At 42.4% G+C, this 15,961-nt stretch overlaps 1 protein-coding gene across 3 annotated transcripts in view; it reads right to left on the reverse strand.

Moving 5' to 3' along the window:
* Positions 1 to 15,961, reverse strand: part of dab2ipa (DAB2 interacting protein a) — a 135,499-nt gene that overhangs the window by 113,224 nt on the left and 6,314 nt on the right. For 2 of the 3 annotated variants that reach the window (XM_066643524.1, XM_066643523.1), the window contains exons 3-4: positions 14,505 to 14,626; positions 13,604 to 13,730 (exon numbers count right to left, since the gene is read on the reverse strand). In XM_066643524.1, coding sequence (XP_066499621.1) covers positions 13,604 to 13,730; positions 14,505 to 14,626 — 249 coding nt within the window. Of the gene's footprint in view, positions 1 to 9,503; positions 9,524 to 13,603; positions 13,731 to 14,504; positions 14,627 to 15,961 lie in introns of those variants that run through there. The other variant, XM_066643525.1, reaches the window with a different exon arrangement.

Raw genomic sequence — 15,961 nt, forward strand, 5'->3', positions numbered from 1 at the left:
TGTGTTTTTGGACTGTAGGAGGAAACCGGAGCACCCGGAGGAAACCCACGCAGACACGGGGAGAACACACCAAACTCCTCACAGACAGTCACCCGGAGCGTGAATCGAACCCACAACCTCCAGGTCCCTGGAGCTGTGTGACTGCGACACCTACCTGCTGCACAACCGTGCCGACCCACGATTCCGATTAATGAACGATTATTTTGTTTTTGTATTTATGACCCTCATAGTTCAGTGAAGAGGCTTGTACTGTAAATATTCTCCAGTGTTAAAGCTGGGATATTTTTTCTAATGTTGCTGGGAGCTTGTCCCTCTCTTGTTTTTTGAGCACTGTTTATATTTGGTGTGTGATTGTGCTTTGGTCGCTGAAGCTGTTTTTTCCTCAGCGTTTATTTATATTGGACTTCTTTTGGTTCAGTGCCATCTTAATTATAGTCAAAACACAACACGTCCAAACCACAGACGCTGTGTTTTTCTTTGGTACAAGCTGCTCGAGTCGCTCTTTTGGCCTCTGTGTTTAGGTAGCTTCCATGTGTGACTACAGCTTTATAGCGTGGTTTTAAAGGGACAGTACATGAACACAATGTGGGGACATAACAGAATAATAATAACTGATATAATCGTTATAGAGAAAATTATGTAGATTAGAAGTTCTGAATGTCGATTTCGATTAATTTTCAATGGATTGCCCAGCCCTACACTACAGTCTGCACTGTTTAAACCAGCCTTGCACGCTCCAATCAGGATGTGATTGGATGGACTGTCAGATGTTTTGTGGAAATGACAGACATTATTAAAATGCTTTTGGCTATTTTCCAGCTGACATATTAAACTGAACATAGTCAAAATCCATCACTGACAACAACTTGTTGGTCACTTACATTTTTTTAGTCATATTGCTAAGATGATACACACCTACATGACTTAGTAATACATACGTCATATTGCATTACAAGGACATGTAATATGCCTTTGATTTATTCTCAAGCGATGCCGTTTGTCATTTGTCGTGTCCAAATGATCATACTATTATTTCCACTGTGAAAACCTGACACTGCAAATAACATCAAGAGTCTCTCTTGGAAGCAAGTGAAGGTGACATCTGTTTCATATGACGAGCGAGAATTAGAACCATATATCAGTCTAATGCAGGAGGGCTGACAGCCAGGAAAGAGTTTCCACAGCGATAAAAGCCCTGGGCATCGCACTTCCTAGCAACAGTGAGGAGGGTTCAGCCATTCAGGGCCTTGGAGACTAAGAGCTTAGGCCAGGTCAAGATCAAGACCACACACATCCACCTCAGCCCATAAAATCAACAAAATACTGAGACGGCATGTCATAAAACTGTCACAGACCACTGTAATGTGGCAGACTGGGTCTTTATTTCCAACTGCCAAGTGATAAATATGAATGAATAAGACACAACAATACCGTAATAAAGACTGTTACGTGCTCTATGTCTAAAGGTTAACAGCCAGCAGTGTCCACAGGGTGCAGAGTGATAAGCAGCACTTCTTTCCACAGCCATCTTTTCTCTTTAACGTTCATAAAGAGTCCAATGAAGAGATCAGAGGAAGAGTACACAGTGAACGTGATCAGCCAAACTGCAATAGTCTAAACATCCTGTTCTAAGTCCCTGGAACACAGAGAGGATTGAGCTTAGGGATTTAAACAGCTGCTGTTTCCCACACAAAGACACTTGTGTACAGCACATGAGGTCAGCAAACTGGTTCTCCGTGCGATGGGCAGCTGGACCCGAGGCCCTCACAAAAGAAATTCCAGCTTCAAATGTCACAGGCCAGTTGGTCCAGCAGGGCCTACGTGGCACTGACCTTCTGCGTGAAGGAAGATGCCACAGTAAGCATTTTTCAAGAAATGAGAATGACATAAGCATCTAAACAATGGAAGAAGTGGAAAAACAGAACTTCAACATCTACTTGAGTGAAACAAATATAGGCTGTTCTTTAACTTGAGCAGTTGCATGATTCTCCCCGATTAAAGTCATGGCACATCACACCCCCTGCATCTGTTTCCGTCAACCCCATGATGCCACCAAGCTGAGAGGACATGATACCTCCACAACTTGTGAAGACACTCTCATTCTTTTCACCTTCTGGGAGCTCAGCACAGTTGCAGAAGAGACCCAACTACACAATTGTTTTATGTTCGCTAAGAAGCACCCACACTGTCTAGAATAATTTATAAACATTATATTTTTCAGTTATCAGTGATGTTTTCCCCAATACGACATTCTGTAAGGGTGGCACGGTGGCGCTGCAGGTAGTGTCGCAGTCACACAGCTCCAGGGACCTGTAGGTTGTGGGTTCCATTCTTGCTCCGGGTAACTGTCTATGAGGAGTTGGTGTGTTCTCCCTGTGTCTGCGTGGGTTTCCTCCGGGTGCTCCGGTTTCCTCCCACAGTCCAAAAAACACACGTTGGTAGGTGGATTAGCGACTCAAAAGTGACCGTAGGTGTGAGTGAATGTGTGTGTGTGTGTGTTGCCCTGTGAAGGACTGGCGCCCCCTCCAGGGAGTATTCCCACCTTGCGCCCAATGATTCCAGGTAGGCTCTGGACCCACCGTGACCCTGAATTGGATAAGGGTTACAGATAATGAATGGATGGAACATTCTGTAAGGATGTCAGACTATTTCATCTGAGCACATAGAATCTGGAAATGTATAACATTCTATCATTCATTGTCTGTAAGCGCTTATCCAGTTCAGGGTCGCAGTGGGTCCGGAGCCTACCTGGAATCACTGGGCGCAAGGCAGGAACACACCCTGGAGGGGGCGCCAGTCCTTCACAGGGCAACACACACTCACACACACTCATATCTATGGACACTTGAGTCACCGGTTCATCTACCAAAGTATGTTTTTTGGACCGTGGGACTGTGAGGAGTTTGGACCACACCAAACTCCTCACAGACAGTTACCCAGACAATATAACATATAATTTAACATATTATGGCTGTTAGACTCTGGCATGTGAGGCTTGTTCCTCTGTTCAGCTACATTGTCTTCAAACTTAAAAAAATCTATTAACAACATGCCTTTGGATATTTTGATGCAATCTTATTAATTATTATTTTTTTTAAGTCTTTCACAATAAAAAAGTCATAAATTGGGCAAAAGTGAGATAAAATGTTAATAAAATAAATACATAATCTCATGGAAATTGCCCCCAATTTGACCCCCAAGCTTTAGCACAGAAGTTGGGTGTTAGTGAGATAATACACACAAGGCTTCAGCATGGGGTTCGACTGAATGATCCCACCTTTATCCTCTAGGTGATGAGTCTCCGCTCACTGAACCACTTTAGTTTTACTTTCTTTGACAAATACAGGCTGCTGGTTTCTAGAAATCAATGGTGATGCAGCAGAACTTTCAGGAACGCACAGAGAGGGGAATGGAGACAATAACATTCACAGGGTCAATACCACAAACAAAGCAAGATCAGACAGCTGTGGTGAATGAAATAATGCTGTAAGTGCAGCATATGGCGACCAGCCTAGTGTAATACCCCACCCCCACCCCCCACCACACACACACACACACACACACAACTCACTTTGGATCTGGAAGCTTTCAGTACCAAATAGGGTTAAGATACAGTAACACAATTCATTCATGCAGGTCAGTATAAAGGCAGGAATGTAGGGTATTATCTTTACTGGTTCTGAATTGTCTTGTTGCAGTAAATAGCTCTATTGTATTGCTCTAAAATGTAGGTCCTGGATGAAAGCAGCATTGTTCTCCATCTCTTCCCATAAATTGTAGAGTCATTAATTCACTAAAGCTACACAAATGCAAAGATGACACATTTTCAGACAGAGGGATGTATACATTCCACTTGGCTGCCCTTTAAAACTACAACAGGGAGTCGCTGACCATAAACCCGCCCACAGCTAATTAAAAACTGCCCTGTGCATTCTTGAGTACGTGACTTTTTTTCTAGTCAAACAGAGTTGTGGGTTTAATTTATGTGCTGAGATGTGACAAGGGTGAGGGCTTCACAGTCCGTACATTGGCCACGTTTTCACGCTTTATCTTTATGATGTACTTGCGCGCCAGGGGGATTCTCAAGAAATGCAGTTGGAAAATAATTCCGATCCACATTTTAAGGAAACTGCCAAATGCTTGTGATTGAAAACCATACTTCTTTTCATTTCTGACAGTGTGGGTGCTGTTTACATTCTAAAAGCCCTCCAGTGAAGCTATAACTTACTTTCAGTCACCAAAATACTGCCAGAGTTATTAGAGTAAAAAAAATAAATATATATATATATATGTGGCTTGAACAGAAAACAGTAATAAAGCAAGCTAAACAGGTACTGTAACCTCCATTCACCCTTCCAGAGACCACCTTTTCATGTCATACAAGAAGAAGTCATAACTATAGGATGAACTCTGGGTTTATAGATTAAGAAGATCCACCTGGCAGCAGGTAGTGTCGCAGTCACACAGCTCCAGGGGCCTGGAGGTTGTGGGTTCGATTCCCGCTCCGGGTGACTGTCTGTGAGGAGTGTGGTGTGTTCTCCCTGTGTCTGCGTGGGTTTCCTCCGGGTGCTCCGGTTTCCTCCCACAGTCCAAAAACACACGTTGGTAGGTAGATTGGCGACTCAAAAGTGTCCGTAGGTGTGAGTGAGTGAGTGAGTGAATGTGTGTGTGTGTGTCTGTGTTGCCCTGTGAAGGACTGGCGCCCCCTCCAGGGTGTGTTCCCGCCTTGTGCCCAATGATTCCACGTAGGCTCTGGACCCACCGCGACCCTGAATTGGATAAGCGCTTACAGATAATGAATGAATGAATGTTTCCATCTATTCCTCAGACCTGATAGACCACTTGTGATCCATCTTTTACTTCTATTCTCTGTTAGAAACACCTGGTACATTCTGGTTTGAAATCGCTACACATTATGACAGTCAGTTGCTGTGGCCGGAAATAGTTGGCAATATTTACATATTTATATATAAGTTGCCTCAACACAAGGGCTCAATAATCTTCTTTATAGAGCATACAGATGTAAAACGCCAGGGATATTAGAAGGTGTTTTATGTTGGGAGCATTACGTATGTAGCAGCATACTCCTATAATGCTATTTATAAAATGTAATAGGGGATGTCAGTTTCTGTTTTATAAGTCTCTCCCAATTTAAAGAAACACAAGCTTGGTCTTGTATAACTGGAGCTAATAACAGACCATGGGGACAGATTGCCTAAAAGGATTTTTTTCAGCTTCCTGTCACACTCGCGACATTTCTGGAAACCTGCTTTATGACAATGCCTGTTAAAGGTTCTATATAATTGAACTGACTTGACTTGACTTGAATTGAATATAGGCAAAGAGTGTTACATCATAAGACGCCTACACTGGATTTTCACACTGAGAAGCAGCTGGCACTTCATGCCTTGATCAACTCAAGGGGCATTAAGCGCCATATGAGGAGAGAAACAGAAGCATAAGGAGCCAGACACTAGACACTAGCAATGTATGTGCTAATATTACATTAAAGAAGATTATGCTCATCTTGATATGTCATCGGGATTATGGCCTTGTCTTAGATTGTCCAGATGAAGCTCCATGTCTGGGCCTATAATCCTCTGTGGAGATTCTGCAAAACAAGTCGCTTTCAACATCTCATCATTACCAAATGGTTCGCGGCTCATGCGGCTCCCTATCGAGCAGACAAAACAAGAAAGTTCCCTGTAAAAGTTTCGGCTTTGCACTGGTAAAGACTGTTTTGTTTTCTGCGTGAGCTCTGTTCTCTGCCGTTCACTCCAGTTCACAGAGTCCTCTCTCAGTGGAGAACTAAATGCCAACACATCTCTAGCAAAAAAAAAAAGGGAGAGCACATTTCATTAAATATTCATTCAACCAAAACATTTTTAAACGCTGGTTTCGAAGCACAGGCAGCATCTTGTGCCCCTCATGAAGCACGCGGATGAAAAAAAGAAAGCCAACGAGTCGTGAGCTTCTCTCGTTGTGTCTGATTTCGAAAGCTTTGCCCTGCTTTAACCGCTGCGACCAACATCAATAAACACCTGTGCCATGACAGACAAAAAAACCTCAGTAAAAAACAAAAAGAGAGTGAGGCTGTTACTGCTCATGCAAATGATGGCAATGACAACCTGAACCTGCTGCTTTTAAACGGCCTGATAACCCATTTAAAAACAGCATGGCATGCTTTTATGTATGCAAATGGACAAAGGCACACCACAGCTAAAAATAGTAGCACCTAAGTGAAATTATGAATTTTCCATATGTATAAATCCATCTGAAATTACACACACTGGCGTTCTGTCCAAAAGCTTGACTGTAGTGATGTAGACCAGCATCACATTCATCAGATCTATCAGAGTAAACTGCTATTAAGCTTTTGTGTTTTTATGTATTCAGTATTCTTTTGCTACAGTACATATTTATAGAAATACATTACTTATCCATTCTCAATCCCTGTGGTGTCAACTATTCCTGACTGTGACCACTGCCAATCAAACAATCATTAGTGTAACTCCAAATGTAATGTACATCCAAAATGTAAATTAAAAAACATCCTGAGAAAAGCATAAAAACTTATTTAAGAAACCTAGCTAAACCGGAAGCCATCTTGCTAACCTTAGCTAGCAGCTTCTCCTACGCCTAATCATTTACGTGACATTAATAAGTCTTTCTCTCCTTTGAAAAGTTGATTTGAGAATATTTAAAACAGTTATACATACTGAAATATAATACTGAGCTTCCTAGTAGTAGTTTTAGCGATATCACTTCGTTCTGCTTATGCTAACTCGTACAAAAATAAATCAACAGGGTTCATCTCCATAAAGCAGTTTTACAATTTTCAGAAGGACCCATCTCTTTAAGAGCAGGGGTTTCCCAGGTTTGAAAGAGGAAAATCTCACTCTAGGGACAACTGTAGCGTGCTGAAGATGTAGGTGTTTATTTCAGCTTTCAATATTTTCACGCAAGTAAGCGTTCCCTTAACAGTTTTGAGAAACCTATGGGTTTCATATGGGCAGGACGTTAAAACAGGGCTAATGAGTTGCTGTAAGCTTCCAGTACTTTTAGCAACATTAGCTAAGCTATAGCTCTAGCACAAAAGTTTAGCAAACGATAGACTACACTTGGAGTAAGAGGAAAACTCATGTGGAATAGTACAATGTATTTTTCACTGAACCGTCACTTTAAAGGGGGTGCGTCTGCCAAGGACATTTTGAAGTGTTTCAATGTCTTACAACGCCCAGCCGTGGGCTCAGTGTTGGTCACTCTGTCCTCATGACCGTCACACCAGCACGAGCCCTCATGCGTCACTGGGTAACACAAAGGGCTGCCATGATTCATAGGGTCCTAAAAGAAAGGGGCTGATGCGTTCAAACCAGATAAAAGGAGTGTTATATCACTTAATTTTCAAGGATCATGAAATCACTTTTAAAGACCTAGTTACAGTAGCATTTGCAAGTGAAAGTTCCAGAGGGAATCTACATTTTTTTCAAAAATGGAATATGCTTTTTGACCTCAAGATTTCAGTGTGTATTATCAAAAAAACAAATAATAAATAACTCCATAAAAATAAGAAAACTAATGCACTATACTCGATTAAACCTGTTTTATTCATTCATTCATTATCTGTAAGCGCTTATCCAATTCAGGATCGCGGTGGGTTCAGAGCCTACATGGAATCATTGGGCGCAAGGCTGGAATACACCCTGGAGGGGGCGCCAGTCCTTCACAGGGCAACACAGACACACACACACACATTCACTCACACCTACGGACACTTTTGAGTCACTAATCCACCTACCAACGTGTGTTTTTGGACTGTGGGAGGAAACCGGAGCACCCGGAGGAAACCCACGCGGCACAGGGAGAACACACCAACTCCTCACAGACAGTCACCCGGAGCGGGAATCGAACCCACAACCTCCAGGCCCTGGAGCTGTGTGACTGCGACACTACCTGCTGCACCACTGTGCCGCCCCTGTTTTATTTATATTATTCATATTCATCCTGTTTGTAAACATGGTCATGCCAATAAAGCTTATTGAATTATTCATGGAGGATATCTTGCTGACCACTATGTTGGCTACTATGCGTAAAAGGTAGCTACACAACAGTCTACGTACGGTCACCAACCCCATATATAGCACAATAATCACCCAGTATAATTTTGATGATATTTGTGTTTGACTGCTTAGTATTACCAATTTCACTAGCTTCGAAAGCGCATCAAATTGAACTCTCTTATCTTCCCGAAGCAAGGTGATATAAACTGAAATGGCTAATTTAACTGCAGCTTTATAAAGACTCTACACCCACAGCTACAGCTTACAATGATGTGGACGAACTGTCACATCTGTGAAGGAAATACACATTCCATTAAAAACACAGATTACTGCTCAGTGGCCTGCCAAAGAGGGATCTGGAAACAGACAGGAACCACCAGTGCCAACTACCAGATTCAAACCGTTCTTTCTGTATGGTTCAGTGCACAGTGGTGTGGTATGGCTACGTCTAATAAACGTCTACGATTCTTTTAGAAAGGTCCAGTCATAACATGTTTTAATACAATCCATTTAATCCACTTTCAAACCTCTTTTACCCCTAAAAAAGGCTGCTGTGCTGGGCTCTAAACCTGGGACACGTTAATGAATATTCTGACAGGCCGCCTCCTGTGAAAAAATTCAATGTTAAAAAAAAAAAAAGATGACTTCAGCATGAATTTGAGGATGCACTTTACGCATGTAACATTCACGTAATTAAGTTAAAAGTTCTTTACAGGGCTTTAAATAAATATGGTTGGATTGACAGCATTATTTTGCGCCTCTAAACTGGAGAGTGCTTTGAAATTCTAAGAATATTTACATGCTACATCAAACTTCCATTCCACTGAAGGAAAATTCAGGTTAACATCACAGATTGCTGTTGACTCTGCATTTCTTTTCACACAGACATGAGAATCAGCAGAAAGGTTGTTAGGACAGACTGAAAAAAAAGGCTCTGGCAGGAGGAAAATTAGGCCAGCATCTCGGGAGACAGATTTCTGGTAAAATGTACTAAACAGTGAGAACGTGTCAAAGTTTTGGCCCAGTCTTAAAGGAACAGTAGCTTCGGAAAACATTTGTAAAATATTCTCAGCAGTCTTCCCCATCTTTCCCTCGTGTCCTGAACACTTCTGGCAGACAGTGTTATGAGGAAAGTCAAAGGCAACATAGTTTGGGATGTAATTACAGGCATTCCATTCTGCTAACTGGTGTTTTTCTCTTGAAAGATAAAAGAAGCCAAGTACTAGTATAAAAAGTAGCAGTGTAAGCAGCACTGATCTCTTTAACAGACACACACACACACACACACAGAGTCCAGTGTACATCTCTGTATGGTTCTCAACACTTCTGAAGAGAAGAGAAAGTCCAGAGGACGTTTCCAGAAGCGGACGGAGATGTGAGCTGAACAGTGTGTCTGTGAGCTCAGTTAAAAGTCATTGAGAAAAGAATAACATTCTCCCTCACCATTATGTCCATCCAGCCGCGGTGTGTCGTCCAGCTCCATGAGTTCAGAGAAAGTGGAGTGGGCTCATGCTGTGTGAGTGTGAGAGAGAGAGAGTGTGTGTGTGTGTGTGTGTTGCCGTGGCAGCAGTGAAGAGCTGCAAAAGCGGATGAGCTCCAGACGAGTCGCGCTGCTGCCTCCACTTCACAGTGACTGACTGAGCACAGCGGAGCTGTGTGTGTGAGTATTTGTGCGAAAGAGAAGGACGAGTGGGAGAAAGTGGGACGGAGGCTGGACTCAAACTGTTGTTCAGGGCCTCTCTCTCTCTGTCTCTCTCCCTTTCTCACACACTCTTCTCTCTCTCTCACATACACACACACAAACACACCTCACTCAACATTCTTAAAGAAACAGTACAGGATTTTCCTCTCAATGTTCTTTTACTTCAACGCTCACCGTGTGGCTCTAAGCCTCTCTCACTTTCTTCTCCAGTCTTAAACTTGTTCTTGTTCTCTCACTCTCTCTTATACCGTGTTTTTTTCTTTCTCCGTTGCCATGTTTTTCTTTTTCCTCTCTCTTGACTTCTCTCCTGTTTCCCCTCTCTTTAGCTCTTTCTATCTTTCACATTGTTCTCTCATCAATCCTCTTTCCTTTTTCTTCATTTCCTCTCCCTCATTATAATCTTCTCTCCCTCATTCACTCTTTCTCACAGACACTTTTTTGTCCACTCACTCTCTCTCTCTCTCTCCATGTTTCTCACGGTCAGCCTTTCAACTCGTCCCTCACTCTCTTTCCTTCTTTCTCTGTCCGTTTTCCCCATTCTACAGGAACCCTCTTTCCCTTTAAAGATGAAGGTGTTTCATCATAAAAACAAACGAACAAACAATGAAAAAAAAAAGAGTTAAATCTGTGGATGCCGAAGGTAAACAGGGTGTGAATGGAAGTCATTATATAACTGTGAATAATTATGTAATCTCAATTTAATGGATGACAAAACAATAACCCTAGATTTGTAAGGGTTACATCTTCAGCACTCTCTCTCTCTCTTTCTCTCCCTCCCCCTCTCAGACGTTTCACCCAGACACAGTGTTCTTTTCTAGTTTATAGCACCACACCTCTGACCCCCACGTAAATCAAATTTTTACACAGAGCTAGTGAAAGGGTCTGTATTTAAAATGTTCCAATAAGAGAACTCAAAAAACTTCTGACCACTCTACTGTACGACAGCATTAAACTGTCCGAAAAGGCAGAGCAATTTCCTTCGCTGTGTGCTTAACCCTAACCTCTAAAACCCAGCCACAAGCCTTAATCCTCAGCCAGAGCCTGACCAAAAAATTCAATCACAACACAACTATAATCCTGATCAAAAAACACGGTGCAGGAAAACGCGGCAGGAGAGACGAGGCAAACAGACAGAGGTAGTGTGTGCATCTCTCTCTCTCTCGCTCTCTTTCACTCACAGGCCTTGCACGATTAATCCCACTAATTACCATCAGGACTTTGGGCCAGGCAGTTGATCAACCATGAAAGGGCACATATAATGCATTGTGTGCATCTCCGCATCAGAATTGAATAACCATGCAGTCAAGCATTTAAAAGAGTACACAGTGATGCACTGAATGTAATGATTCAAAAGCAGAAATAGAGGCAGGGTCAAGTAGTCAAGTGGACACAATCTTCACGTAAACATCAGCTGAAAATGCTGGCAATATTATAGTAACAGTAAACTGCTAAGCAGAAGTGTGAATGCTCCAGTACTAGACTTGCCACCATCAACAATTAAACACACATGTGTTCAGAGCAGATATTAGGTTTATATAGGTTACTTCATAAATATCAGTATAATCAGGATTAACCTCAGTAATATCAGTTAACCTCAGGAAAAAGAGACTTTCAAAAGAGTGGCTTGAAGAAAGGAGTTGCTACTTTTGACCATGATTGACCTTTAGAAATGCAGTGACTTCAGCTGATCACAACGGCGTCATTCATTCATTCATTATCTGTAACAGGGTTACAGTTCAGGGTCGCGGTGGGTCCAGAGTCTACCTGGAATCATTTGGCACAAGGCGGGAATACACCCTGGAGGGGGCGCCAGTCCTTCACGGGGCAACACAGACACACACACATTCACTCACACCTACGGACACTTTTGAGTCGCCAATCCACCTACCAACGTGTGTTTTTGGACTGTCCTCACAGACAGTCACCCGGAGCAGGAATCAAACCCACAACCTCCAGGCCCCTGGAGCTGTGTGACTGCGACACTTCCTGCTGCGCCACCGTGCCGCCCTACAAAGGCGTTATATAATCCAGTATTCAGCAGTATTTATTCTTGTAGATTACTGCAGAAAGTTTTAAATCAGCAAATGATTCCTGACATAACCCAGCCTCCAAACCCAATCTCGAATATTTAAAATGATAACAATGATTAAAACTAACAGAGAAAATGGGACTCATAAACAACCATTCAAAAACTGTCCCGAATAGATCATCTCATTTAAAGCTTTCGGATTCAAGACTGGGAAAATGAAGCTCTGTTGTCTCTTTAAGATCTGAAAACTACCATCCTTTTACTATGAGAAGACAACTACATGTGATGTGTCTGAAAGAATGTGAAGTATCCCCATAAAATGATGTCACACACACACACACTTCTCATGGTATCTCCCCTGCCTCAGCAACAGTCTGCAATTGTCTCTAAGCAAGGGATTAACACAACACTGAGCTTAGCTCATCATTTCATCCACTTCAGCTACAACCATCAGGCTGCACACACCCATTGTTTCATCCACTTCAGCTACAACCATCAGGCTTCACAAGCTCAAAATTTAATTCACTACAACTACAACAATCAGGCTGCACAAGCCCATCATTTCATCCCCTGCAATTCCAACCATCATGCTTCACTAGCCCTACTGCTTCATCCACTACAGCTGGAACCACAGATTCACTCTCTCCTTTTTCACATTTAGAATTAATTTGAAAACACCAGCTTCTGTGTGGAAAATCCCAGAGTAAGGAACCAACAATGCTGTAGTTGGTTTTCTGAGATACAAGGTTTCATTTCAATTGCAATACTTTGAATCTGAAAGGGCTAACCTTGCCTGTCTTGTCCTGAGCAGTAACTGAATTAAAGGTGTAATGATGTATTGGACGGTTACCTGTGAATTCTAAATGAAGCAGTAAAGCAGTGAGGTGAATCGAACATGGTAAATGAATTGAAATAATCCACTGCCGTTTGCATCATCAATCCTGCTCCTTCCTAATCTCCTCACGGCTCACCGGACTAATATGGCACATGCTCAAACTGATCCATTTTCGTTTACAGCCTGAACCTGGAGCTCCACATTGTTGCCAGACGATGATTGAGTGAGTTCAGTGCGTGAGAGCTTTTCAGATGTAGCACAAAGGAGACGTTTCAGAATGAAGTGGATGCTCTTCAGCCAGAACAGCACTGTAGGCACAGGCACCATTAGCCAACTCTGAACAAAAGGCGTCCTGTAACGGCCATGTAATTATGCCACCCACTGCAGATTACTGCCCAGTGCCCGGCCTGGGTGGATCTGGACACAGACACAAATCAACAGTGAGGTCCAGCTGACAGTTTATAGACCCAAACTGTTCATATATCAGTGTTGTTTGTGTTAGTTCTAAAGAGCCACCCTAAAGCGCCACTGGCAGGTCAATTTGTCTTAGTTCCAAGGCATCAATGGGGTCAGTGAATAGCACCTTCTGGACAGAATCTAATTTATGTAGAAGTTCATTTTGTACTTTTTCTTCAGTAAAATTAAAATAAAAATAATAAAAAAAATCAGAGATGTACTTTCAGTCAGTCCCAAATGTGGAATGTGTAGCACAAGTATAGAAGCTCTCAGCTTGATAATTTAATAAGTTTTAAAATAATCATAGAGTTAGTCTCAGGTTTGGAATCATCATTTGTTTTTGTACAAAATATGCATCAGAGTCTGCACATCTAACTCTTTTTTCATTGGACTATGTCTAGGTGCATGAGCTTGGTCAGAGCTATATGTGAATATTTTTTCTTTAAAGTCTGTAAATATTGCTATACGAATATATCCATCTCCTTTCAGTCTTCATTCACTGATTAATGCAGAGCACTCACTGCTGGGTGTGGTCTGGGTACTCTGGTCTTTATGGAGCTGCTGTCTCCGAGGAAGGCTGGTGCTGTGTCTCAGGAGCCACACAGTACATGACTCCGATCTCCTCTCCGGTAATAGCAGTGGACCAATCTGGGGGCAGTTGAACGGACAGGTCACCATACAGACTTGGCTCATGATTGTGCAAAATAAACTTACACACAAACTCTAAATGTGAGGATCATTTTCCAAAAGCCACTGGAAAAACTGATGCAGAATCAGACGTGTTCCTCTGGTGCTATTCTACAAGTTAGATATGTGCTGCCCCCAACTGTTATACCAGGGCAGCACATAAATGTAGGGATGTACTGATCAGGGAAAAAAAAATGTTGCTGCTAATTTATTTAGCTTTATTATAACAATGTATTTACTGTAAAATTTACTAGGATATAAGAGAGTGTCCCTGAATGTACTTGGACATAAGTGTCGTATCTAAAACGTTGGAGCTGCATCTGAGATGTAGAACCAACATCAACATCAGAACCTGACCTCACTAAAACCGTTGTGATTGAATGCCACCAAAAGCTCTCAGCATTGTTCCAGCATCTGGTGTGAGGTGCAGTGTAGAAGCTGTTACTGCAGCAATCAGGGGCCAGAATGTAATTTAAAACCTTGAATTCAGAAGATATTTTATCCACAAACGTTGGCCCTTATAGTCTAAATCAGCTGAATGTGCAACTAGAGAACTGAACCTTTCAGCCAGTGGAACTGTTATATAAGACTCCAATCACAAAGCTGTAAGCCCTGAAGTAGCACGCTGTGAATAACAACAAAACATACAATATTCATACTCATCAGCCCCCTGACAGCAAAGCTCTGATTGGCAGCACAATCAAAACAATCACCTCAGCACCCTACAGAACTCACCCTGGCTTTGTCCAGCAGAACCAGCTCACACTCCGTCAGCAAACAGAACTTTATCCTCCATCCAAAGGGCTCGGTCAATGGCTGCCCACAAGATATCCAGTGGACCGAGGAGCCCTTCATATCTGCAAAGCAAAGGTAGACATCTGATCACATCCATCTTTTACTGCATCTAATGGCATGTATTATGGTTATCGATTAAGAGTTGAGCTGCTGCTCTTACTGTCTGAAACTTGAGATATTGTATAGATCCCAGAGTCCAGTCCTCTTCTTCCAAAAGCCTGATTTAATAACAGGGCACCCAAAATGTATCATCTACATAGAGTAGCCTTTAGCACAAGTGGACCTCTGCAACGTGCGAGACCTTGTAAATCACAGAGCCCGATGGACCGTTTTATACATACAAACTTTTCATTTTTACTATATTGTTGAATTGTTGTCAGAAGATGCTCCATTACAAATATAAACAATAGTGACAGCTCCATCAGACCTGCTTAATCTAATGTTTAAGATGCAGTGCCTGAACGAACATGAAAAATGTGAAAGAAAAACAGCTCTGCCACAGACTGAGAAAGAAAAAGGCCTGGTCACAGCTTGGCAGACATAAAGCACAGTACCATAATCAGATACAGTGTGTCTCTCATTTGTCAAATCAAGTCTTGTTGTAATCAGGTGAGTAATTAAATCATTTTGCCACCAGGAAACAGAGTACAAATTATTCGTCTTTGCTCCTGCTTCTCTTATTAAACAGGCTGAAGTGCACTTTTGTCTAACTCTTTAGCCAGTGTGGAACCAGTCTGCCTTCATTTATTCACTGATCAGTGCAGAGGATCCTGATTAGAACAAAGACATTCTTTGGTGGTTTGGATGCTCCTCATCCTGAGGGCATTCCAATTTTTTTGTTCTCGTTTCCCTGATCCCAGCAGTAAATTTTATATAATTAGAACCCTGTGGAATCAAAACCATTTTGAACTTGGAAAACCTTACATCCCCAACCTATGTTCACTAACCAAGACAGAGACAAAGACTGTAGCTATTGTGGGCTAGAAATGATAGAATTACACCTGCTTGGAATCCTTTCATTCATCCATTATTTGTAAGCGCTTATCCAGTTCAGGGTCGCCGTGGGTCCAGAGCCTACCTGGAATCATTGGGCGCAAGGCAGGTATACACCATGGAGGGGGCGCCAGTCCTTCACAGGGCAATACACACACTCACACACATATTCACTCACACCTACAGACACTTTTTGAGTCGCCAAGCCACCTTCCAACGTGTGTTTTTGGACTGTGGAAGGAAACCGGAGCACCCGGAGGAAACCCACGCAGACACAGGGAGAACACAGCACACTCCTCAGTCACCCGGAGGAAACCCATGCAGACACAGGGAGAACACACCACACTCCTCAGTCACCCGGAGGAAACCCACGCAGACACAGGGAGAACACATCACACTTCTCA

Source organism: Hoplias malabaricus, chromosome 14 (genome assembly GCF_029633855.1).
Source record: "Hoplias malabaricus isolate fHopMal1 chromosome 14, fHopMal1.hap1, whole genome shotgun sequence".
Lineage (NCBI taxonomy): Eukaryota > Metazoa > Chordata > Actinopteri > Characiformes > Erythrinidae > Hoplias > Hoplias malabaricus.